The 26,925-nt window shown below is 46.0% G+C and overlaps 1 protein-coding gene and 1 long non-coding RNA gene across 2 annotated transcripts in view; both read right to left on the minus strand.

Moving 5' to 3' along the window:
* LOC149366712 (flap endonuclease GEN homolog 1-like) overlaps positions 1 to 12,532 on the minus strand; it is a 361,675-nt gene extending 349,143 nt beyond the window's left edge. The window contains exons 1-4 of the mRNA XM_089571636.1: positions 12,150 to 12,532; positions 6,889 to 7,072; positions 4,340 to 4,429; positions 1,631 to 1,717 (exon numbers count right to left, since the gene is read on the minus strand). Of these exons, the coding sequence (XP_089427762.1) occupies positions 1,631 to 1,717; positions 4,340 to 4,429; positions 6,889 to 7,072; positions 12,150 to 12,307 (519 nt within the window). The 5' untranslated portion in view covers positions 12,308 to 12,532. The remainder of the gene's footprint in view (positions 1 to 1,630; positions 1,718 to 4,339; positions 4,430 to 6,888; positions 7,073 to 12,149) is intronic.
* Positions 12,533 to 22,430: 9,898 nt separating this feature from the next.
* Positions 22,431 to 26,116, minus strand: LOC149366734 (uncharacterized). The gene is made up of 3 exons (XR_016286704.1): positions 25,599 to 26,116; positions 24,855 to 25,016; positions 22,431 to 23,039 (listed from the first exon to the last, which is right to left on the minus strand). It is a non-coding gene; the product is annotated as an uncharacterized LOC149366734 (long non-coding RNA).
* Between the last annotated feature and the right edge of the window lie 809 nt (positions 26,117 to 26,925).

Raw genomic sequence — 26,925 nt, forward strand, 5'->3', positions numbered from 1 at the left:
CTCCTCCAACAAAACTAATTGCATACAACGCTTTCGTACGATCGGTACTCGAATATGCGAACGTTGCATGGTTTCCGCATACTAAATATCTCATAGGAAAATTAGAAGCAATCCAAAGAAAGGCAGTAAGATTTATGTTTAATAAATACAGGCCTACTGACTCACCCACCGAACTACTCAAGACAGCCGGCATTCTCACTCTGGAAAATAGAGCTAAACTTGCACGACTAAAAATACTTTACCAGTTACTCCATAATCAGCTTAACCTTGATAAAACTAGGTACCTTATGGCCCCAGAGACAAGACCTACACGTCACAGACACTCAGAAACATTAAAAGAGCACACATTTCGTACGGACTGCCTGAAATACTCCTTTTTTCCACTCACAATAAGAGAATGGAACACCCTTGACCACTCTATTACACGCAGCACATCACTAGATATCTTCACTCAGTCAGTAGAAAATTATCTTCACTCGTAAACACACTTGAATTGTGAACCTTTGTTGACAACTTCCTTTTTTGCCTTGCTATTTTTCTTACCAGTGCTTGTTCGTTTCTAATGTCATATATATCCCATGTATTGATTATGTTATCTTGTCTTGAACTAACTGTACAATCCGACGATCCTATTGCTGTACCCGTGACTTTTATGTATTGAACCTTAATTAAGTGCGACACTGTAGTCGTTTATATTGCCCTTCAATCCTTCTTGTTCACTCTTTGTGTCCATTATTCATGACGTTGTTGTAGTTTTTACTTTGATGTGCCTTGTTCCAGCGCCCTTCCTGTTAAAATCCCCAGTGGATTGACAGTATCTTTAAATAAATAAATAAATAAATAAAAGCCAAGCCTTAATGAAGTGAATATAAAAGCAACTCTGCCATTCCAAACTACCATAAGGTGTATTTTCATCTTTTCTGGTCTGGTTTTGGGTCAAATATAGCGTGGTGCATGACCGTGAAAACCACTCAGCGGCTCCTTTTCAGTTTTCAAGATACTGATTATAATGTTACATCCTTTTATCTACGAACATGGCCAACGAAACGAGCTCGTACAGCAAAAGGAGACGACAAGCAGACGACTCCTGCCGCGTACGCCGCCGCTGGGCTAGCAGACGGCGGAAAGAATGCGTGACGCGGGGTCACATTAGAGCAGCGCAGTTTCCCAAGTTAGGTTGCCGGCGGGCCGCAGAGCTACTGCCCATTTCCGCCGCTGTCACTGCTGTAAGAATGAGCCTGAATGAGGATAAATAAACATGACGCCATTTTTGGGCTCCATCTCTGTGGGTAGTAAAATATTTACTCCATTTTCACTCCGAAATAACTGCATTTATACTCCAAAATAACTCCCTTATATAAGGGAGTAAAAAAACACCACACATATGGAGTAAAAAACTCCTTTTGGGTGTGCGTTAGAGGACAAGCCATTTACTCCCTTTTGGGTGTTTTTTTGCTAACAGTGTAGCTATCCGTGCTGCCGTCTACTTAATTTCAAGTCTTTCCGTTACCCTCCGAAACACAGCCCCACAGGGGAGCACTGGCAGTATACAACTATTATGTACTCTCCTCGTGAAGGGTCTTGGCAGACGGTAACGCTCAACCGTGCCGAATGTTTAGAACAACCTTACCTTTCCCTTAATGTTGAAGCCCCGGTAGACCGTCTTCGCGCCGTACAGAAATGCGTCGTTGTCTGCTGTGATGCAGCCATGCACCGCCTGCGCATGAAGAAGGGAGGGAGGGGGAACAGAATGAGACGCAACATGAGAAACGTCCAAGAAAAGAGTGCACAACAGAAAGGAAGCCAGTTCCCATTCACTTGCACGCTCCGCAATCCTCGCCTTCGTGGCAAGGAATACATAGCTTCACATGCTGTTTTAAGTTTCTATTGAGTAAGGTCTTGGTTTGGAGTGTTTACTGACCCGGTGTCATTTAACTGGGGTTAAACATTACTTTGCCATTCTGAATTGGTGGCTAGTTTGTGCGTTTGTTCAGCTTCTTGATCTGGCGCCTTTGTTCACTGTTGTTAACTTGACGTGGCCATTTGAGTTGAAGCTCTTTTGTGCGTTGTTTTTGCGTTTCTGGTTTTAACTTGGTGCCTTTTGTTGGGAAAGCAACACTACGCGAGTCGCCGAGCCATTTCGCGGAGCTGAGGCAAGGCCATACTGCGCATGCGTGAGGAGCAGGGACGTCACACGGCGCACAGATGGTGCGCCGCCGCCTTAGCTGCGCGGGAGACTCAGAGGTGCCGCCGCCGCGTTCACCAGTTGCGCATGCACAGTAGCGGCGCATAGCTAGCGTGCCGGGGCCGCCGCCGCTGCCGCGCGCTCTCCATCGCCTCTCTCTCTCCTCGTTATTTTCGCAATCCTCCAGGTTTCATCATCATCATCAGCCGGACTACACCCACTGCAGGGCAAAGGCCTCTCCCATGTCTCTCCAATTAACCCCGTCCTTTGCCAGTTGCGGCCACTGTATCCCAGCAAACTCCTTAATCTCATCCGCCCACCTAACTTTCTGCCGTCCCCTGCTACGCTTGCTTTCTCTTGGAATCCACTCCGTTACCGTTAAGGACCAGCAGTTATCTTGCCTTCGCATTACATGCTCTGTCCAAGCCCATTTCTTCCTCTTGATTCCTCCAGGCTTAAAGGGCAACTGAAGCGGTTTTCGAATTCGATGAGTTTTAAGTTGCCGAATGTGCGAAATGGGCTGGTGAACCCTGCGAAATCATTTTGCTCTAGCATTTGAAATGGTGGCGTAATCGCCGAATAAAGTCGTCGTCGGCGTTCAGCTTCTCTGAAGCGCACAGCGAGGGCAGAGGCCCCGATAATGACGTCACGTATGACGGCACTACGTTTCCAGCGAAGAAACGGTTATTCCATGGATGAAAACCGACGCCATCGAAGGTGGAGCTCACGATGCATTGTTTGGTGCCATCTGACGACGCACAGCAGCATGTAGGCGTAAGCAGCGTGCATTGAAATTTCGGCAACAATGACGTCACTGCCGAGTTTCCTCGCACTCTTCCAACGTAGTGAGGAGAAGCCTAACATAGTCCCAGTTTTAATCGACTATTATGTCACCATTTTTAATGCTGCGGCAAAGATACTTTGCACGGTTTATCTAGAAGCTTGATGTATTCGAATTATTGAATAACCTCGAATTCTCAAAAAAACCGTTTCAGCTTCCCTTTAAGCAGAGCTAAACCACTGCCAATTTTTTCAAGGCATTTCCAAACAAGGTGGTCATCAAGTGCTTTACCGTTCGTGCGTTCAGAAATGTGTTGTTTGTGTTGGTAAAGCCAAGTAGTTCCCATGCTTGCTTTGCAAAGCATTTTTTTTTAATTTTTTTTATTACGAGGGCCAGCCCAGAGGTATAGATTCACTTGAGACTTTTCACGATTTATGTTCTCGAATGCTGCAAACGCACAGAGATTATCCTGTGTATAACACGTTTGGCAACCCAGCAAAAAAAAAAACTCTATGAGACGTCTAGCCAGACGTCTCTGAGAGGTTTTTGGTTTTCTGGGAACTTAACAGAGCGTCACAGAGAGCGCTGAAATACGCCTTTGCGCTTCCTTGAGCAATAAAGTTGACAGTCTGCTCTTCGAAGTGCCGTGTGTGTTCCCTCATGTTTTCCTAACCCTTTCGCGCCGTTACACCCTCAGTATGAACCAATAAGCCCGGCAAATCTTATTGCATCTTATTGGCTGTTAGACGTTTGATCAGAATCTTCTTTCCCAATCCTGCATTATGGGAAACAGCCAATTACTGCGCATATCATTTCGGTAAGCTCCGCTGCGCCGTTCTGCTACAGCATACATAAACATTTTTGAACGGGTACGTGCTGAGCGAAGAAGACGGGACGCAACAAAGGAACACACACGACATATACAGAGCGCACTGCGCTCTGTACATGTCGTGTGTGTTCCTTTGTTGTGCCCCGTCTTCTTCGCGCAAGTACGTACCCCTTCAAAGATGAACCAACTCGCCCAAACAAGAGTTTTACTTATACATAAACAGTACCGGCGAAATGCGCAGGCGCTGTTGAGAACAACCCAATGAGCACCAACACTCCATGGGACGTCCTGAGGACGTCTGGAACGTCCCGCGGACGTCCAGTGCAGTTTCAGTGCCCAATGGGAATAGCGAGAAGTTATGTGCTCCTGCGAAAAAAAAAAGATTCCAGATCCTTCAGTTGTTGCTTCATCATGGAAAACAGTCCATTGGGACGTCAGATCCATGCTTAAGGAGCCCCACATCGTGTGAACAATTCTTGTACTTGAAGCATAGGTCATTCCGCAGCAGTAAACGCAACGAACCAATCGTGCTGGTCGCACTCACCCCTTTTTCGTTGAGGAAAGCACACATGCTTTCCGCCTCGCCTTTGCTTCGACAGTACGGAAGGCCCAGAAAGTCAAGGAGCTGTCGACACTGGAGTCATTGTGCAGAGGGAAGAAAACAAGAAGAAACCCAGCAACACGAAAATTATTGCTAATTCTCTATTTAATTTTTCAGTCATGGTTTCTTTTGTTGCGGAAGACACACTACGTTAGGTGTGAGCGATTTCGCGGAGCCCCGGAAAGCCCCAACTGCGCATGCGCGAGGACCGAATGTGAGACAGTTACTGCGTAATTTCCTTTCCTCAAATACAACTTTCATTTTCTTCATTACGGGCCCTCTTTGTCTTCTTTCACTCCGACTTCCTCCCATCCTGTACGGTGCGTTTCAGGTGTCCACCGAGATGACAGAGAATTACTGCCCCATTTTCTTTCCTCAAAAAGCGTTGTGTTCAAAGGGCAAGGCATCGCGCCGAACGGGTGGTGCGTTGCGTGGACTCCCTGGCAGCGCTACAACACGCTGTCGGGTTCCACTCCTAAAGGCGAAGCTTAAGCGTCATTAATTAGCTGTTAATTAATAGTTATTCATTAATCAGTAATTAGTTTTAGTAATTCGTAATTACTTAGTAACTAGTACTTAATTATGTGTGACGTCATCCAGTGGTGAGGTCACCAGTGCCACAGAGGCAGTCAAAGTGGTGCGGAAAACGCTTTCGCATCTACGCACTTTAGACAGTCGAAGTGCCCCCTGAGATGCCGTAGCCGCCACGACTGCCGCGCTGTTGCTTCCGCAATTCTACTCGGGATGGCCATTGGTCAAACCACAACCAATTTTTCTTTGTACTTTTAAGGCGGAAGCCTTTAATGCCTCATCGTTGTAAGCAGGAGTTGTCGACAGAAAATGTCACGCTTTTCAATTGGTCGAAATGCTCGTGACGTCACAGTGCGCGAATTTCAAATGGGGCCAATTGTACTTTGGCTAGTAACCATGCAACCAATCAAAGGGATCGTATAGTGATGCTCCAACTAAGTTGGACTGAGTTTAGTTAATTGCTTAATTAATCAATTAGCCTAATTAAGATAGAGGAGAATGAAGAGGTCAGAAGAAAGAGGAAAAGAAAAGAAAGACGCGCGCCGCAGCGACAACAGCGTCCGCGGAAGAAGACGCTGCTGAAAAAAGATAAGTACGAAGCCGCGTTCGCTCCACCACCACGCACTTCCCCACTCAGTTCGACGTTGCTCGTTTCATATACGTTGTGTCGAACATCCTAGACAGTTCCAACAATTGACAGGTGAATGACAGAACACGATGGATAGAAATACAATAATATAAATATGAAATAGCCTAATTAACCTTTCTAGTTAGACCGCATAAATCAATAAAACCGAGAACGAAATTGGTCGAGTTGGGGAATCGAACCAGGGTCTCCGGAGTGCGATACGAGCACGCTAGCCACTCCGTAATGCCAGCTGAATGGTTTGGAATGAACAAAGGCGCGTCTAGCTAATACGGCGTCTTCGTTCACTCCCATCTTCCCCCTTTCCCTTACGGCAAGGTGCAGGTGTCCACCCAGATATGCGAGAGAGATACATTTCCTTTCCTCAAAAAATAAATTTACCGTCCAGCAAGGCGTACAGCCGAATTGGCGATGGCGTTCTGTGGACTCCGTGGCAGCGTTGCAAGACGCTGTCGCGTTCCACTCTTACAGGCGAAGCTTAACATGTTAACCACACATCAGTAACACACGCAGACAGCCAATGGACGCGTCATTCGCTGGCAGCACTTGAATCATCATTCACAACCACATTCGTGACAGAATGCTGTACTAAGGCTTTCGCCTTGCACCACTTTAGTCGCCAAAGTGACTCCTAATTTTTTTTGTTTGAAGTGCCTTTGCAACGACGGGTTTTCGATTGATCACTACGTGGAGAATCACTTTTGCTAGCATATTCCGTGCTCCCAAAAGGCACAAAAGCAAAATATAGGGCATAAGTGGGATGATACAATTTGGTGACTACAAAATTCGAAGACCATGGACCCGATGACACTGCCAGACTAGATGCGACCGAGTTAGCATAACTATAGTTGTAACCGGGCTCCGAGCCTGAGACTGGCCAGTTCCCTTACAGAAATTTTTATACAGTCTGTAGACTGTCGATAGACTTCTGTCTATAAAGTCTATAGACTCTATAGACAAATCCCAGAGAACAGTTTATAGGCAATACAAATGCTATACAGTCTATAGGCAATCTATAGATTTTTGGCCACATACTTTTCGTAGACTTTTGTCGATAGACATTCTATAGACCATGAATACACAAAAATAAATATCTATAGGAAGACAATAGAGACTATAAGAAGTCTATAGACTGTCTATAGACCCTTTCTATAAGGGATGATTTCCCAGTTCGTGTTTCTTTTGTCATTACTGACGTCCTGACCGACCACAATGAAGACGAAATAGAACAGTGCAAACTGCGTTGAGACTTAAACTTTCATTTTATGCGATGTGACTGACATTGCCTTTCCTGAGAGATCCCGAGCACACGCACCTCATTTGTCGCTTCATCGAGGAGGGGCCTTGCTATAGTGCCACCGCTGCCGCCTTGTGCTTGTCTGCCGCCCTTTCGCTTCGCCAGGACTTGTCTCTTTAGCGCTGGAGCATCTCCGTCCAGCACGAAAAACGGCTTGATTCCATGATTCAGGATCAATTTCTTGCACCGCGATAACAGGTTCCTAATTCAACGAAAGAAGGGAATTCGTGTACGCATTTTCACGCTATCCAAGGGCGCGGTATATTATTTGCTCATCTTTTACACTTTCTGGACAAAAGCATTTTTGAACGGGAAACAGTTTATGAACGCAATTTTTTCCATATAAAGTAAGATTTCAGTATAAAAACAATATATACACAGACCGTCCGGCGGCAGTACAGCATTTTTTTGCTATTAACGCTTTTGCTATCATGAAGATGTTTTTCATCTAGCAGTATTTTATAACTTACTCTCTTAGACTGTTCCCGCCATAGATTGTATGCATAGCCCTATTGTTTAGTTAGAAAACTTTGCTTATTACCCTTTCTCCACTATCATACATGGGAGACTATAGTGATGGGTATATAAGCTTGGCTCTATGGTATCCGTTCGAAGGTGAGTGTATACGAGTTGCATGCTCAGCTGTATAGTGGAGCTCAAGTGCTGTCCGCGGTGCTGTTTCTAGCAAAGCGTTGTAAGCTTTGTACTTGTTCCTAGCAAAGCATTGTAAGTTGTGTACTTGTTCCTATAGCAAAGCGTTGTAAGTTATGAACTTGTTCCTAGCAAAGCGTTGTAAGTTGCGTACTTGTACCTAGCAAAGCGTTGTAAGTTGTGTACTTGTTCCTAGCAAAGCGTTGTAAGTTGTGTACTTGTTCCTAGCAGTGTTGTAAGTTGTGTACTTGTTCCTATAGCAAAGCGTTGTAAGTTGTGCACTTGTTCCTAGCAAAGTGTTGTAAATTGTGTACCATCACAACTGGCGGGCCTGCACAGCCATGCAAGGTTGCTGCGCCATTTTCAATAATGTTACCTTTTGCGTTAATTGACTGTCTAACTAATGTTAGATAAATGTCATTCGAACCTCTATTTTTAACACTACAAAGACGTTGGAAAACACGACGCTAAGAACAATGTATTAAAGATTGTTGTAATGTTTCGGCGTTGCGTGCAGTTGGTTCCAACAGTTTCTTTGGCTGGGAAGCTATAAATAATGATCTGACTGACGTGTCTTTTATGAGACTGGAGAATGCACTGCCCTCGTTGAATGCGTAAGTGCGCTGAAACAAGCAATGCTGAACGAAAATAATTTCACTTCTCATTCAATCGGTGAGCATCCGCTTCAATAATCGGTGTCGGTTCTCTTACAGGTGTAGAACCGCGGAGATAAAAAAAAATTAAAAATGACAAAAGTGACATATATTAGCGGCTCAATAGATTCCCGCCTAACTGGCAAAACACGCGCATACTTATTACATTTGTGGCACGTGAAAATCTCGCTGAGTGTGCAAAATCTCTCTGAACTGCAGTTTGTAGTTAGTTTTCATTGTTCGAAGTTGACCGTTATCGTCAAGTTCTACGTCACCAGGCGTCCGTGGGTAGCGTTTTTCTTTTTTGCACGTGCCAAAAATGTCCTAATATGCATGTTTTTTGTCTGTTAGATGTAAATCTATTAAGGCGCTATAATATGCGTCATTTCTGCCATAGTTGTTTTTAAGAGTGCCGGTTCCAAATAACTATCCATTGGACACCAAAACCTCTGAGCCGCCGCGGTGGCTCAGTGGTTATGGTGCTCGGCTGCTGACCCGAAAGACGTGGGTTCGATCCCGGCCGCGGCGGTTGAATTTCTTTGGAGGAGAAATTCTAGAGGCCCGTGTACTGTGGGATGTCAGTGCACGTTAAAGAAACCCAGGTGGTCGAAATTTCCGGAGCTCTCCACTACGGCGTCCCTCATAGCCTGAGTCACTTTGGGACGTTAAACCCCATAAACCAACCAACCAAAACCTCTGGGAATATACCTAGATTAACTAATTTTTAATAATTATCTTTCTAACTATTAGAGTTCTGCACCTAGTTAGAATTGAAGGTTTGTAGCCGGCCGTTAGTAATAGCGGTATCAATTTTTAGAAATTAGAAAATGCGATTACCCTTGGCGCAGGGGCGTAGCCAGGGCGGGGGGGAGGGGGGGGGGCTTATTAGAAAATGCGATTACCCTTGGCGCAGGGGCGTAGCCAGGGCGGGGGGGAGGGGGGGGCTTATGGGGCTTCAGCCCCCCCCCCCCCCCCCCCCCCCCCCCCCCCCGCCCCGAATTTTTTTCGAACTGTTACGCACAGTTGATTTTGTCACCTACAATCTTACAATACTATAGCCAAACGGGCGAGTTGGTGGTATTGAAGGCAAACAGCGCAACGACGCAGACAGAGTAGAAGAAAACGCTAAGATTATGGATTATGGAAACACGTGAGATTATGGAAGCATATCACATGAAGAAAAAAACAAGGTTATGCGTCAGTAAGCCATCTATTTCATTATATGACAGTGAGGTTGCATACCTCGATTCCACGTAGAAACATGGGTTTTGCCTATGTACTAGCTGATAAGTTGGCCACTTTTTCTTTATAATGTACTGCTTTGCTTGAATAAAATTTCAGTTGTGAGTCAGCGCTTGTCCTGTGTTTTCTTCCACTCTGTCTGCGTCGTTGCGCTGTTTGCCTTCAAAATCTTACAATGTCTTTTTCAAACTAGAAAAGACATTTAGGCGAGAACATTGCTAACTCGGGTCGGATTTCGTGGCAACTAGGGGTGTGCGAATATCAAATTTTTCGAATACGAATCGAATACGAATACTTGATTCCGAATATCGAATCGAATATCGAATAATCAAGGACAGATGCATTTAACCACTACAAAGCATTTATTTGAGCACCCAAGAACATCACAGTTCAACTATCGATGATTAAATGAACACAAAAGGTGTGTGTGGCTGCACAAAAGTATCAGTCGCGAACATTATTCTTAGAAGAGTGGAAATATCAGAGAGGATGGCTAGTACACAGCATTGATTAAGGCTAGCTTGCCATCAGCACAAAAGCGCGTTGCTGGGATGAACATATAAGGTTGTCGTGAAGGAAAACCAGCTGCTCCACATGGTCAGGCAGAAGTAGTTCCCTTCTAGCTGAAACGACTCCTCCAGCCATAGAAAATGCTCTCTGACTTGGCACTGACCTGGCACGTATTGCGAGGTACTTCGTGCACAGCTCTGACTATTGTAACTTCGCAGGTATGGCCACAAAAAAGCTCACCACCGCAGTTAGCTACGCCATGGCCCTTGGAAAAATTCGAAGGAAAAATTTTCCTTCATCCATGCGCATTGCTCTGGGTGCCGCCATGTTATGTCTCTGTCGATAGGGTTTGCGGACCGAAATGAACGCCGGTGCTCACAATGAATATTCGGCTAGATACGAATTTTCGCGTCGGGTCGAATATTCGAAACAACACGAATACTTGGATTTCGAATCGAATACGAATACTAAAAATATAATATTCGAAATATATTCGAAAATTTCGAATGTTCGCACACCCCTAGTGGCAACGCCTATGCACCTGGAGTCACGTAACGCAGGGAGCCCCATCCCAGCGCAAGCTTTCAAGGGCCTATCGATGGCAAGCGGGCTCGCCGCGGCATCTCGCGGCGGCCGCGGAGTCTACGGAGCCACGCATTTCAATTCCGAAACTTAAGGGGCATAAAGTTTCCATTGAACCTTTGACGCGACAGCTGCGCTGAGATTTAAAAATTCGTACTTTAGATTTACAAATCGGGAACTTCAATTAATTTGTTATTCTTATATTTTGGGTATTTTTGCATACTTTGCAGAACTCGTTTATACATGTGCTCGTTGTTGCGACTAAAATTTCGGTGGAATTACTCGCAATACATGACCGGTAACAGCTGCTGCTGCGCAGTACACTGGAACAAAGGGCACCATCGTTGAGATTTTTCCCTGGCCGTTGCATATGTACAAAAATGTAAAGGTTCTTGAACGACAAAGATTCATTAAAATATTTGTCCTCTACTTGCTCATTTCATGGCCTTTAAGTTTTTCACATCAGCGGCATGCACTGCTTTGCTAGTTTCGGACTGATATAGTTCTAGACCTCGTGTGATACTTTCTTTACTTATTAAATATGTAAAAACATGCAAGCATTGGTATCAGTTATGTCTGCCACGATTTTTAAGACATGCGAATACATTCTTTTATATTAAAAAAATATACATTTCACTTGTCTAGACAGTGCGTAGCGTTACTGAATACACAATGGCATTGTCAATGACAATGCAGTTATTAATCTTGCGTTTGATTCCTCCACAGATTCTATGAGGAGGCCATGCTGCAACATGAGCACCCCCCCCCCCCCCCCCCCCCCCCCCCCCCCCCCCCCCCCCCCCCGAACAAAATTTCTGGCTACGCCACTGTCTTGGGGCTGTGGCTCAACAAAATTCGGCTTTTTTGACTACTTACATGCACTGGAAAGGTTGCTTTGCCTGAAAGCTTTTCGAAAGCTCAATGTATCGGTACGATGCAGCCAGATTTTGTCGAGACACAGCACCGAGGATAATCACGTTTTCAAAATTCTTAAAACTGACATGGTTACTACTAACGACCGGCTACAAATCTCTAATTGCATCTATAGGCGCCTAAATATTATAGTAAAAAATAATTACTGAAAATTAGTTCACCAGTTCACTACTTAAACCGATTCACCTGTTTTCTGGTGTTCGCCAACACTGGTAATACTATGCAGCAAAAGCCATAATTTTACCCCAAAAAAGCTTATTTTTGAAAATTACCAAGTCTTCCCTGAAACACCCGGTATGCACTACGCACGTTCCTTAATCAGAGCGCCTGTAACAACAATTATTACTTTTAACAACGCAAACTTGCTTTTCCATCTTAAGCAGGAGGACTACGGGCATCGCGCTGCGAAAGCTATAAACCTAAACTGGCTCACATATCGCCGTTTTAAAAAGAGCCCAGCAAACCAAAAACCTCTCAGAGACGTCTAGCTAGACGTCTCTGAGAGGTTTTTGGTTTGCTGGGAGAGAACAGTTGCAGGCAGCTGCTGACAATATCCGCAGCCGATAAAGTTTTCTAGTATAGTTTTTGTTATTATTAAATAAGAGAATACTTAACATTGGCCTCGACCAACCTTTTCTAGCAACAAGAGAAAAGTGCAAAAATCTAGCCATTGTACGCCATACTATACTTCACGAATTCCCGGCTTACCTGATATGCAGGTTTCTCTTATTCGTCTTTTTCGCGATTCTTTCGTTCGCTACGATCCATCCGCTGAGATCGATGGCCAATCTTTTTCCTCGGAGATTGCTCAGCTTAACCGTTCTCTTCGCGGTCTCCAGCGCTCCCCACAAATTTTTCACCCCCATATGTGTACTTTTGACGACAAGGGCACTTTGCACGCAGGCACAGCACAAACAACTCCTCGGGTGGCTGAACAACTGTCGAACCAGTTGCAAGTAAGGTGCGCACTCTAGGGCAGGTATGCAGCGCACATTCAGAAACAATAGGCACTACGTTTTATCAGCGAGAGGCCTCGAAAGGCCACGCGACGAATACACGCTTTATCAGTGAGAAACGCCCGCTCAAAGCAGCTGGAGGCTGCCGCGACATATGGGACTCTCGCGTTGGGCAACCCTCTATACCGTGCGCAACCGGAAACCACACGGTGACGTATAGCTAAGGGCTTGGCCACACGTCACCATGGTGGTTCCGGCTGATAGTTGAGTCACACGTCGCCGTCACGTAGAGGTTGCGCCGAGGCGTCGGCACGTAGCAGCTGACTGTTTTCTCTCGACGCGATCGGCGCGCCATTTAAATAGGAATAAAGAACAACGCAGCGACCTATGGAAAGGAAAATGATAGGTGTAACGTTTAGAGATCGGAAGCGGGGGGAGTTGGTGAGGGAACAAACGCGGGTTAATGACATCCTAGTTGAAATCAAGAGGAAGAAATGGGCAAGGGCAGGGCATTTGATGCGAAGGCAAAATAACCGCTGCTCCTCAAGGGTAATGGAGTGGATTGCAAGAGAAGACAAGCGTAGCAGGGGACGGCAGAAAGTTAGGTGGGCGGGTGAGATGAGAAGTTTGCGGGGATACGGTGGCCGCAACTGGTGAAGGACAGGGTTAATTGGAGAGACATGGGAGAGGCTTTTGCCCTGCAGTGGGTGGTGGTGGTGGTGGAAAACGTTTACTTGCTCTATTCGCAATATTTTTTTTGTGGCTTCAGATGGAGTCTTCCATCTTATCATCAGGGTCGGTTCCCCTAGTCCAGGGCTCCGCTGAGGGTAGCTGCCCTGCGTGCACGCCTTACTAGTCCTTGTTGGACTTTCAGGATGTCGCTGGATAGCATCCTCTCCCACTGTTCCGCACTCGGGTTTTCAATTATGGGTACCTTGTCTATTTTCTGGCAAGCCCATGTGGTATGGTATAGGGTTAGTTTGTCTCCACACCACGGGCACTCGCTCTTGTACTGCGTGGGGTAGAGTTTACTGAGCATGTTTAGGCACGGGAATGTTTCCGTTTGTAACTGTCTCCATGATACGGCGTGTTCTCTATTGAGTTGTTTGTGTGGGGGCGGGTATTTTCGCCGGATCCCTCTGCAGTCGTTAAGAATGTCAGTATAGCTTTGGGCTACCGGCTCGGGTTCCTCAGCGGTGTCGGGAATGTTGGATGCTCGGTTTGTTGCGTACCCTCGAGCTATCCTATCCGCCTCCTGATTTCCCGTAATGTCGGTATGTCCCGGCACCCAAACTATCGTGTGTTTGGCCTGGTTGTTTTCAGTTTTGCCACTTGAGCGGAGACTGCGGAGCGCGCTGTGGCTGATTGTAGTCAGGCTGATGATTAAAGATCTTTTTCCCGAACATCTAGCTGCGTCTTGAGATTTTGTAGTGTCTTGTTTAATTCTTTTTCCTGTCTCAGGCATAGAATCGTGCCAAGGAGGGGAGCATCTGCGCATGCATGTAGTCATCGGTCAGAGCAACGTGGGATTCCTAAACTTCTCTTTTAGAAGAGCGAAATGGCCCTCGGGAGCACGACCTGAGGGTCGTGGGCACTGCCCAGCAAACCATAAAACGTCACATGGACATCAGCGAGATATTTACGCTGGACCGACCTTAGACACCTCCACTAGACATCCATTTTAGCACCGTTTACGAAAAATCTACGCATGCACCTACAACACGAAAATTGGGGTCCAGTCCACGTTATAAGTACGTAGTGCAGACATCCAGCTCGACATTTATCAGATATTTGTGAACGGTGTAAGTAGGCCGTCTACGTAGTCTAGACGTTTATATAAAGAGAAATACATGTGATTGCGAGTGGAATCGGCGATATATGCCCGAAAACGGCATCAACGCGAGAGGTGAAACTTGTAGCGAGATGGAAATGTCTGGCCCCTATACATTTCTGGTGCCGGACGGATGTTTTCGCATTTATTCCTTTGCATTCGAAGGTGAAGTCTCGTTTTACGCGGCGCAAACCGTTTTGCCCCAGGATGTTCCGGACGGTATCGTGTACGATTCAGCGTTTCGTGTAGCATAAACTTACTGGTTAGAGCCTCGCTCGCGACAGGGATTCGAACCAGCGAGCTGTATAATCAGGGCTGCGTGAAAAAATCGTATCATGGTAATTTGTGTTTCTAGAGATTGATGAGTGATTGGTCAGTGACAGGTGATGACTAGTTAATGAAATCATGGCAATTAATTGGTTAATTGGTTAATTAAAGATATGAAATAGGAAAAAAGGGCGTTCAAAGGTGTCAAAATGCTCATCAGAATGAAAAGTCGATGCTTAATGATGTTGATTGAAAAAATTTACAGTGTGTAAGACGGGGGTTTATTGAAGGCACTGGGATCTCAGGAGCAGGGCGGCAACAGTCTGCGGTCAGCCAAAGCGAGCCCAAAGCACGCGCAGCGATGGCACTGCCGCCGCTGCACAGAAGGTTCGTCTTCGTCTTTACAGTGGTATAATTGATCAATTAATTAATTGAAACAAGTAAAAAGAGAATTAAATCAGAGAGCTCTAAGAGCTCCCTGACCGAACTACCTTGTCGAGGGCAGCCCTGGATGATGCGTACCATGCCATTCACGAACAGGTGAAGAAGATGCTTTGGATTGTGAGGGTTTTTACGCCCCAAAGCCATTTAGGATATGAGATAGTGAAGGGCACCGGAAATTTCGACCACCTGGGGTTCTTTAACGTGCACTGACATCGCACAGAACACGGGCCTCTAGCATTAATGCAATCGCTACGGCCGGTATAGAACTCGCGGCTTTCGGGTCATCAGCCAAGCACCATAACCACTAAGCCACCGCGGCGGCCCCTGCAGAAGATCGTGACTGAGGGATGGAGGTTCTATGCCGTCATGTACCATCTGCAGCGAGCTATATAATCAGGGCTGCGTGAAAAAATCGTATCATGGTAATTTGTGGTTCTAGAGATTGATGAGTGATTGGTCAGTGACAGGTGATGACTAGTTAATGAAATCATGGCAATTAATTGGTTAATTGGTTGGTTAATTGGTAGCTGTAGCTGCAGGCAGCTACAGCTACAGGAACATCACGTTCACTTGTCACCATATTGACAGCATGTTTAGAATCTTGTTTTCGGAGTGCCGATAACAATAAGTGCGTGCCTCAGCCCAAGTATTAACTTGCGGCGCGTGCTTCAAGTACTTTTCAAAAGTTTTCATCTACCTTAAACTTCAGTGAGCTTTCAGACAACAAGGCAAAGGCAAAAAAACTCATGCTTCGTTTTTGCTTCTATCTTGAAAATATGTTTATCATATCACGAAAGCATTAAATGATTTCATTAAAACTGGGCGAGTGTAGCGAACATTGAAATATGTTCAATTTCGTTGTTCCTCGCCAGGTATTTGCACGCAGTGACAGGACTCTGCGCGTGCTACCTAGGATGATTACGTAGAGCCAGATGCCCCACCCCGGCTTTCGTAGAGTAGTGTTCCGTGCGCTTTTAGCTCTCGAGCCAAAACCGAGAGCCAACATCTGGGCACCGATCTGCAGTCATACGGGCACCGATTTCCAGTCATCCGGGCACTGATTTCCCGTCATCCGAGTGCAGAAACGTGATCATGCGGACACCGAACGAGATTTAACAAGACGAGTTCTCCCTCGTATACAGGATCGCCACGCAAACGCTAGAACAGCGGCTTCCACAAGGATGACGTCACGATCCCACACACACGCATGTGCAAGAGCGCCCGACGCCGCGGCGGTCGAGGCGGCAGCAGTTTGAAGCGCGTTCGGGAGATTTGGAATCCAGTCTGTCACTACGCTACGGAGCATCAGCTCGTGGTGTTTCCCCCTTTGGCACACCGATGCATACACGCAATGTTTTTCCTACATCCTTGTCAGGCTTGTGTCACGGCCTGGCCGCGTGCGCTTCTGTATCGTTCTGCATATCAATGCCGTCTCCGTCACAGTTGCTTAAGAGTTTGGAAGCGTCAAGCGGCAAGCGATCGCTTAGCGAGTTATACGTCACAGCAGAGGAGTGCTTTTCCTGCTGACAACGCCATGATTATGCGGCCGCTCGAGACTGTGACAAGGAAGGCGACCTTACAGTCATGCGTGGAGAAATGTTTCTTCGTTTTGGCGGCGTGCAGCCAAAGTCACACTCTCCGTCATAGTCATCGCTGTCACTGATTATCACTGCTGCCTCAGCTTCACTGCGTGCGGCTTGAGTAATCCTTTGTGGGGGTCGTACAGTACTCTTGCCTAAAGAAGAGCCAAGAGACTCCTCCCAAGGTTTGGCAGAGGACTTAACAGGCTTTTCCAAGTGATCTGGTGCCCCAGACGTGATACGCGGTGATGGCTCTGCCTTTCTTGTCGGCATCACAACTGCACCATTTTTGCTGCTCGAAGGTGTCTTAGGGACTTGGGAAATGACGTCACCGGGACACGTTTCTGGCTTCTCTTCGCCCACATTTTCATTTTTGTCTTTGACCTCTTGCTGCTGCTTTACAGATGCAACCGGAGAGAAGTAAGATCTTATGTCCCCATTGCTTCCTGTGGAAAGAAGGTTTGGCTTTTATTTTTTTTCTCTCAGCACAGCACTCAGCAACTCACAGATCTGGCAAGCGCCTTAAGCTGCATCTCATCACCAAACCTACTGGTCCATTTTGTTATCGCATGTCAATACTGAGCGTCTGTAAGAATTAGGTAGTACTGCATTTCACTGTAGGGCCGTTACACTGCCAGCAAAAAAGTATGGCCCGTATAAGTTTACTCTTAACCGCAAGCAGTAAGGTACACCTCAACAGGTTTACACTTCTTTACACCTACAAGAGTAGTCATAGAGATGCACCATGGGGGCAAAAGTAAAAGACCTCCTCCTCCTAGTTCCAAAACGTGCCACTCTGCGCGAGGGCGCCACCTGACACAACACTTCTGGCACTGAGACCGGCGTAGTGGGCCTGTTGCGAATCCAGAAGTGCTTTTTTGGGAGGCGCCCCTACGCAGATTAGCACTGGCCAGAACTTCGAGGCGGGGGTCTGTTACTTTTGCCCCCATGGTAGATTTTGATCCACTCCATCCAGATTTGTATCCGAATGACTTTTTATTAACTATGCACTTAAAAGCGCACAGTCTGCACTCCTGTAACTGGACGCAGCACTCACAGTAGTATAAGGTAATATGGTGCCAAGTTTGGCTCGTTGGAATAGCCCATCAATATCACAGGGAAGCTTAAAATAGGGAGTAACACTAATGGGCACACGACAACCACTGTTTTGCATTTTGTTTCCAATCATTGAACTCCATATGTTATCCTTCGTTCAGCTATGGGTTAAGCATAAGGCAGACCTGAGAAGAAGTCTTAGGCTACACACACCAGTTTTTCTTCTCGGTGTGAGAATGAACTCGCGGCTGCTCTGAATATCACAATATCTAGAATGGGAAGGACTAGGGTTCTTTTCACCTTAGAGAGTAATAATTTTGGGGATGCAATCGATCATTATCTTCATGGCTGAATAAGAAGCAGTGCGGCCTGAGGACTCTTGGTGAAAGCTGTATTAATCTACAGAAACATCAGGTGCAACTGTTAAAACTTCAAATGTACTCAAACAAGTTGCGCACAGTACACTGTGTGTCAGAAGGGTGCTTCAAAACTGGCCTACCGGGTTGTATTTTTCACATCATGGAATGACACTTTGTTGACCAGGACGCAGTTTTTTCAGTTATGGAAGTGGCGAAGAAGTGACCTCTACTACTTACCACTGGCCTTTGCAGCTTTATTCGCTATTTTATTTTTTGGCTGTTTCTTTTTCGATCTCTTTAAAATGCTTCGATTGTCCAGCTTCGGATAGACAACCCGAAACATTTCCTGTGGCTCCACTGCGTCAGGGCGTGATGATGCAGGACCCACTGCAAAGTTTCGAAGCATTTATTGAGCCAAAATACGACTATACTAGTCAGAACATTGGCGGCATTAGGGTACAGGTTTGTAAACGATCCTACGGATTGGTTTCCCAAATAAATTCATGTTATCACCAGAAGTAGGCCGATGACATGACTTAATTGCCACGGAGACATTTGAGCACATTCACGTCGGATTTTAGTTTACTACTGAAAGTCTCCATCAGGCAGTCCCATAATTCCATATATTTCCAAATAAATTATATGAATTCAGTGTGGAGTGTATAGAGTAGGTATGGACATTATGAAAGGTGTGTATAAACTTACAGGTCGTGGGTTCGGATCCCATCGGCGGCATGTGGTTGTTTTTTCTTCTGCTTTTCTAATCAATTAGCTTTAAGCGACAACATATTCAGTAATATTATAAGTTGATCAACACCACAAAATAAATAAAATAAATTAAAAATCCCCTGTGCCCCTTGGTTTATGTGGCTGTTGGCTTCTCTCATATGATATAGACATTTATAGAAGTTATATGGACATTTTTATGGAAAGTTTGTGGATTTCATGCAAAAAAAGTATGGATGTCAACATAGTTTTCCATATCGTATGGACTCTATATTCCCCATAATTCCATACAAGCGCCTTGTATGGAACGTTTCAGTTGGGAGAACTGTGAACGTTGGTGCCGTTTGCTCATAGGCCTCCTTGTATCTAAAGCGGCTGACAGCCTAGCCCGACAAGTTTAGTCTGCGGAGCCAGCAAGTTGCTTGTGATGTAAAGGGATGCTTTCAGGAAAAAATAACAGATCATTTCTGATTAATATGGCGTCTGTCTAATCAACTCCGTGAACAAAGGTTTGAAGACGGCAAAAGCCACACTACGATGTCCCATTCTCAGTGGTTTTTTCTTAACTATAGCGCGAGTTCAATAGAAAGCTTGCACGGATGATCGTGACTATGTTTTAGGGGTGGCGAGTCTGGAGATTTACATTATTTCTTTAAGTGCTGTCAAGACTGTTGTAAAGCAGATAGGTGTGTGCGTGTGGCTCCTATTGCTGAAGTGATCAGGAAGGCAAAATGGTTCTCCGCGAGACATCGCTTCCCCACAAAGGAACCAAGAAATTCAGAGCGAGGCTTCTCGCCGCGCTAACCACGCTGTCCCTTCACGGTCGTGGGAAGTCGGGGAGTCTGAAATGAAGTTTGTCACTCGATCCATTAACTTTATCCAAACAGCGGCAGTGGGGAATGCGGGACGATTAGCGCCATCGATGTGGTGTCGATGAGATTCGCGAGACAGATCCACCACTTGTCATGAGTGTTCGGCTGTAGAAATCATGAAAGAAAGCCTGGCGACAGCTCTCTATTAATACCGACATATGGCCTTCACTGACCAAGGCCACCTGGTTTCTGGTTTGGGTATTTGACAGCGATGGTCTCTCCTACTATTCCTGCAGAGTCCCCAGTAAAGCTATTGCCGTCCCACATAATCATCATCATCAGCCTGACTAAACCCACTGCAGGGCAAAGGCGTCTCCCATGTCCCTCTAATTAACCTTCTCCTTTGCTAGCTGCAGCCACCGTATCCCCGTACACTTCTAAATCTCATCCACCCACCTAGCTTTCTGACACCCTCTGCTACGCTTGCCTTCTCTTGGACTCCACTCTGTTACCCTTAAAAAGATGTTTACAAACAAGCACGATGCAGTTCTGTCTCAGCGATACTGAACCGAAAATTTACAGTACAAGCGCATGTAAAAGTTCAAATAGACAAAGACACCATCTTCATTTCTAAAGATAACATGCCTTAATAGTTATTGAAAGATGAGATCTCCAGCAGTACAGCCATCCTCTGGCTTGCTTTGTACAAAATAGGTAATCTAACCAGGTGACTGATAATAAAATTGTGCTCTTCATGCACATGATACGCACCAGACTTACAACCTAATGGAAAGATCAGGTTGGTTTCTCTGATTCAGCCACCAATTGATGTATGAGAGTTGCTTAAGATACGCTAATCAACACATCCGTGCTTACTACAGAGAACAGCATGTACAACAAAGCTATATTAACAGCAGCTGACTCAGTTAGATGAACTGTACTCGAATCATAAGGTCTGACCACAATGTGCCATGATGATTATATACCAGGAAACTCCGCCTGAATTTTAATCTTCATCGACTTGGTCGACGGGAGTGGATTTTTCAGCTTTAAAGCAAAGTCTGCGCTTTTGAGAACTGCATTCACTTTACGACTTTTCTTTCAGTTCCTTGAAACCTGGCACAGCTTCTCTGATGATCTCACGATAATCCTGAGTGCCTTTCGACGCTGACTTTGCACGGATGCATGAAGAAATGTTTCTTCGTTTTGGCAGCGTGCAGCCAAACTCACGCTCTCTGGCATAGTCATTGCTGTCACTAAGTTGCAATGCTGCCTAATTAGCTTCACTGCGTGCGGCTTGATAATCCTTTCTGAGTGTCGTACAGTGCTCTTACCTAAACAGGAGCCAAGAGACTCGTCCCAAGGTTTGGCACAGGTCTTCACAGGCTTTTCCAAGGCATCTGGTGCCCCAGACGTCATAAGCGGTGATGGCTCTGCCTTTCTTGTCAGCATCACAACTGCACCATTTTTGCTGCTTGAAGGTGTTTTAGGGATTTGGGAAATGATATCACCACCACGCGTTTCTGGTTTGGCACAGGACTTATCAGGCTTTCCCAAGGCATCTGGTGCCCCAGACGTCATACGCGGTGATGGCTCTGCCTTTCTTGTCAGCATCACACCTGCACCATTTTTGCTGCTTGAAGGTGTTTTAGGGATTTGGGAAATAATATCACCATCACGCGTTTCTGGTTTGGCACAGGACTTATCAGGCTTTCCCAAGGCATCTGGTGCCCCAGACGTCATACGCGGTGATGGCTCTGCCTTTCTTGTCAGCATCACACCTGCACCATTTTTGCTGCTTGAAGGTGTTTTAGGGATTTGGGAAATGATATCACCACCACGCGTTTCTGGTTTGGCACAGGACTTATCAGGCTTTCCCAAGGCATCTGGTGCCCCAGACGTCATACGCGGTGATGGCTCTGCCTTTCTTGTCAGCATCACACCTGCACCATTTTTGCTGCTTGAAGGTGTTTTAGGGATTTGGGAAATGATATCACCACCACACGTTTCTGGTTTGGCACAGGACTTATCAGGCTTTCCCAAGGCATCTGGTGCCCCAGACGTCATACGCGGTGATGGCTCTGCCTTTCTTGTCAGCATCACACCTGCACCATTTTTGCTGCTTGAAGGTGTTTTAGGGATTTGGGAAATGATATCACCGCCACACGTTTCTGGTTTGGCACAGGACTTATCAGGCTTTCCCAAGGCATCTGGTGCCCCAGACGTCATACACAGTGATGGCTCTGCCTTTCTTGTCAGCATCACAACTGCACAATTTTTGCTGCTTGAAGGTGTTTTAGGGATGTGGGAAATGATGTCACCGCCACGCGTTTCTGGTTTGGCAGAGGACTTATCAGGCTTTCCCAAGGCATCTGGTGCCCCAGACGTCATACGAGGTGATGGCTCTGCCTTTCTTGCCAGCATCACAACTGCACCATTTTTGCTGCTTGAAGGTGTTTTAGGGATTTGGGAAATGATGTCACCGCCACACGTTTCTGGTTTGGCAGAGGACTTATCAGGCTTTCCCAAGGCATCTGGTGCCCCAGACGTCATAAGTGGTGATGGCTCTGCCTTTCTTGTCAGCATCACAACTGCACAATTTTTGCTGCTTGAAGGTGTTTTAGGGATGTGGGAAATGATGTCACTGCCACGCGTTTCTGGTTTGGCAGAGGACTTATCAGGCTTTCCCAAGGCATCTGGTGCCCAGACGTCATACGCGGTGATGGCTCTGCCTTTCTTGTCAGCATCACAACTGCACCATTTTTGCTGCTTGAAGGTGTTTTAGGGATTTGGGAAATGATATCACCACCACGCGTTTCTGGTTTGGCACAGGACTTATCAGGCTTTCCCAAGGCATCTGGTGCCCAGACGTCATACGCGGTGATGGCTCTGCCTTTCTTGTCAGCATCACAACTGCACCATTTTTGCTGCTTGAAGGTGTTTTAGGGATTTGGGAAATGATATCACCACCACGCGTTTCTGGTTTGGCACAGGACTTATCAGGCTTTCCCAAGGCATCTGGTGCCCCAGACGTCATACGCGGTGATGGCTCTGCCTTTCTTGTCAGCATCACAACTGCACAATTTTTGCTGCTTGAAGGTGTTTTAGGGATGTGGGAAATGATGTCACCGCCACGCGTTTCTGGTCTGGCAGAGGACTTATCAGGCTTTCCCAAGGCATCTAGTGCCCCAGACGTCATACGCGGTGATGGCTCTGCCTTTCTTGTCAGCATCACAACTGCACAATTTTTGCTGCTTGAAGGTGTTTTAGGGATGTGGGAAATGATGTCACCGCCACGCGTTTCTGGTCTGGCAGAGGACTTATCAGGCTTTCCCAAGGCATCTAGTGCCCCAGACGTCATACGCGGTGATGGCTCTGCCTTTCTTGTCGGCATCAAAACTGCACCATTCTTGCTGCTTGAAGGTGTCTTAGGGATTTGGGAATTGATGTCACCGGCACACGTTTCTGGCTTCTCTTTGCCCATGTTTTCACTTTTGTCATGGACCTCTTGCTGCTGCTTTACAGACGCAACCGGAGAGAAGTAAGATCTTAGGTCCCCATTGCTTCCTGTGGAAAGAAGTTTTTGTTTTTTGATTTTTTTTTCTCTCAGCACAGCACACAGCAACTCACAGATCTGGCAAGTGCCTTAAGCTGAATCTCATCACCAAACCAAGTAGTCCATTTTGTCATCACATGTAAATACTGAGCGTTTGTAAGAATTAGGTAGTATTTCATTTGACAGTAGGGCCATTACGCTGCCGGCAAAAAAGTGCGGCCCCTACAGGTTTACTCTTAATCGCAAGGAGTAAGGTACACCTCAAGAGGTTTACACTTCTTTGCACCTGCAAGAGTAGTTGTAGAGATGCACCATGGGGGAAAAAGTAACAGACCCCCCTAGTTCCTGCCCGTGCCACTTTGCGTGGGGGTACCACCGAACAAAACACTTCTGGCGCTGAGACCGGCGCAGTGGGCCTGTTGCGAATCCAGAAGTGCTTTGTCAATTGGCGCCCCTAGGCAGGTTAGCACTGGCCAGAACTTCGAGTCGGGGGTCTATTACTTTTTCCCTCATGGTAGATTTAAGCTCCACTCCATCCAGAGGAGTATCCGAATCGCCATTTATATAACTATGCTCTTAAAAGTGCACAGTCTGCCCTCCTGTAACTGGATGCAACATTCACAGTAGTATGGTGCCAAATTTGGCTAGTTGGAATAGCCCATCAATATCACAGGGAAGCTTAAAATAGAGAGCAACACGATGGGCACAAAACAACCGCTGTTTTGAATTTTGTTTGCAGTCATTGAACTCTCTCTTTTATCCTTCGTTCTGCTATGGGTTAAGCATAAGGCAGACCCAAGAAGGGGTCTTATACCTGTGCCACACGCGCACATAGAATGGCAGTAAATGCATGAGGCCTTAAGTTTGTTAATGTCATTATTTTCGGAGTTGGTGCTACACGTCCACATTTGATGCCATTATCGAAAGTGACTATGACGATAACGCTTGCAAGGTAGTCAGAAGTTTCATCTGAATATAAACATTCCTAATGAGCACAATATATCGGGAATGTTGTTCAAATGTAATGTAGAAACGATTTTCTAGAAAATACGGCTGTTCCTGCTTTACAAGTCGAAAAAGTTGCCATAAACTCGCATGTCAACACCCAAGTCGAGAGTACCTGTCAATAAGGCTGGTTAAAACAGCGCTCTTCGCATCGAAAATGCAGTATATAAATGCCTCATCTGACTGAAAGTTAAGAATTAACCATTTCCTACTGGTTAGAAAGTTGTTACTAACAAAACTGCATGCTTTTCTGCGTGTGGAATGGGAACGAGAGTACGCATTGCACGGGCGAATGAGTTGTCGCGAACTCAGTAGGTCGCGAATGGCAGTAAGGCTAATGCCATTAAATTTACGCGTGTGGCACCAAACGAATGCCATTAAAACTTAAGGCAGTAAGCACTTAATGGCATTAAATCTGTCCGTGTGGCACGGGTATTAGGCCACACATACCAGTTTTTCTCAGTGTACGGTAATGAACTCGCAGCTGTTCTGAACACCATAATAGTATCTAGAATGGGAAGGACTAGCGTTTTTTCACCTTAGAGAGTCTAGTAATTTTAGGGATGCAATCGATCATTATCTTCATGGCTGAATAAGAATCAATGTGGCCAGAGGAGTCTTGGAAAAAGCTGTATTAATCTACAGAAACATCAGGTGTGGCTGTTAAAACTTAAAATATACTCAAACAAGTCACGTGTCAAAGGGGTGCTTCAAAACTGGCCTGCCAGCTCGATTTTTTCATATTATGGAATGACACTTTGTCGACCAGGATGCAGTTTCTTCAGTTATGGAAGTGGCGAAAAAGTGCCTTCACTACTTACCACCGGCCGTTGCAATTTTATTTGCAATTTTATTTATTGGCTGTTTCTTTCTGGCTCCCCTTGAACTGCTGCCATTGTGGAAACTCTTGACCAGCTCGGGATAGACAACCCCAAACATTTCCTGTGGCTCCACTGTGTCAGGGCGTGATGATGCAGGACGCACTGCAAGGTTAAGAAGCATATATTTCCCGAAATGGCATTAGTCGCTCGGTCCGTTCCCTTTACCCGAACAGCGGCAGTGGGGAATGCGGGACAATCTCATACCACACCTTCAACTATTTGTCGCAATTCTTGCAATCCGGCATGTATTTCCTTTGCCTTTCTGCATCTTCGGAGAAAGAATGCATTTGACAGTCACCTGCGATACATCTGTTTCTACTGCTGCGTCACTGCGTTCATGCTGGCGACTTACGAGGCGTGCAATATATGGAACCGAGTTCCGACCCCACCTGTGGCGCCATCTGGTCTAAAATTAAGAACTGTGCGCTGCAAACGGTCTATATTCAGTCCACTCCTTATGCCCGTTTTAATTAAGTCCCCTCGTTGTGGAGGTTTACGCAGTCAGACATAATAAATACAGAAAACATAGACGAAAGATCTCATTATATTCACGGCTAGAAACACACTACTTGCACATGTACAAAATATCCATAATCATGACACATGTCAGTGACAAAATAAAAGGTGCGTTATAGCTTCTTGATTCTTTGCTAAGACTGAAGTGAGGAGGTGTTCATTGCTTACGTTTAGTGTCACGCCATTCGACTTTATAACAGTCTCCTATCTTCTGAATGATCCTGTTCATGCAATGAAAAAAAGAAGACAATTAAGAATAGTACAACCAAATGCATCTGCTAAACAAGGGTTTGACGAGGTGCTCTTGCTGCTGCTCACAACCTGAAAAAAGTAAACTGCAAAACCTGCACCAAAATAAAAACCTTCGGTGGAACAGTGGCCTTCGTTCCAGTACCAACGAGGCCCTTGTTATGTGTGTCAAAATGAGACCCTCAGTTCCAAACCCTCGTCTGCTCAAAAGCTTAATGAAGTCCTCGGTTCTGGCAGGCATGATGCCATAAGCAGCATGAGAGAGTGTTCACACTGGTGGAGCCCTCGTCCTTCTATCACATTCTATGTAACGCTTGCAGTATTGCAGGACATTCTACGTCCACCCCTACAGTTGAAGATTCCACCCGTGAAAACTATCATGGTTGGGTTACACGCAGCATAACTACACTTTATTTATCTGGTCTGACTAGAAAGGTTAACTATACTCAATTAGTCATTACTATCATGCAATTATCATTAAGTATCGATTAAGTAATGATTGGCATATGCCCATATAAGGCACGTAACCGAAACGCGGACACATCTGCCGACACGGCTGCTAACGACAGTATTAGGCATTAAAGGCTTTCACCTTAATACCACGTGACGTACCCACTTGCATGCCGTGATTGCAGTGCTCTCAAACCTTGCCCCGCCGCGGTGGCTCAGTGGTTACGGCGCTCGGCTGCTGACCCGAAAGACGCGAGTTCGATCCCGGCCGCGGCGGCTGAATTTCGATGAAGGCGAAATTCTAGAGGCCCGTGTACTGTGCGATGTCAGTGCACGTTGAAGAACCCCAGGTGGTCGAAATTTCCGGAGCCCTTCACTGCGGCGTCCCTCATAGCCTAGTTGCTTCGGGACGTTAAACCCCAATAAACCAAACCAAACCAAACCTTGCGCCCCACAAACAAACTGCTCATCTAGCCGGGTGTGCAGCCGCTTAAGAGGTGACAGCGCTGCGACACAGGTGCTGGCTGTGCGATTTACACAAACGCAAGCGATAAGTGCTCTGCGCTATCAAGAACCGCCGCAAGGAAAGCATACCGCTGGCATAAATCGCACAGCCAGCCAATGCGTCACTGCCCTGTCTGTTTCTAGGCGGCAGTAAAACGGGCTAAATAGTCCGTTCATTCCTACACGGAACTTTTGAGAGCACTGCAATCATGGCGCGCAAGCGGGCATGTCACGTGGTAATTTGTTTTTATATTTCGCGGGCATCTGCAGTAAGTGAAAAAAAATAGCTAGA

Source organism: Amblyomma mixtum, chromosome 1, assembly GCF_055824585.1.
Source record: "Amblyomma mixtum isolate Tamu chromosome 1, ASM5582458v1, whole genome shotgun sequence".
NCBI lineage: Eukaryota > Metazoa > Arthropoda > Arachnida > Ixodida > Ixodidae > Amblyomma > Amblyomma mixtum.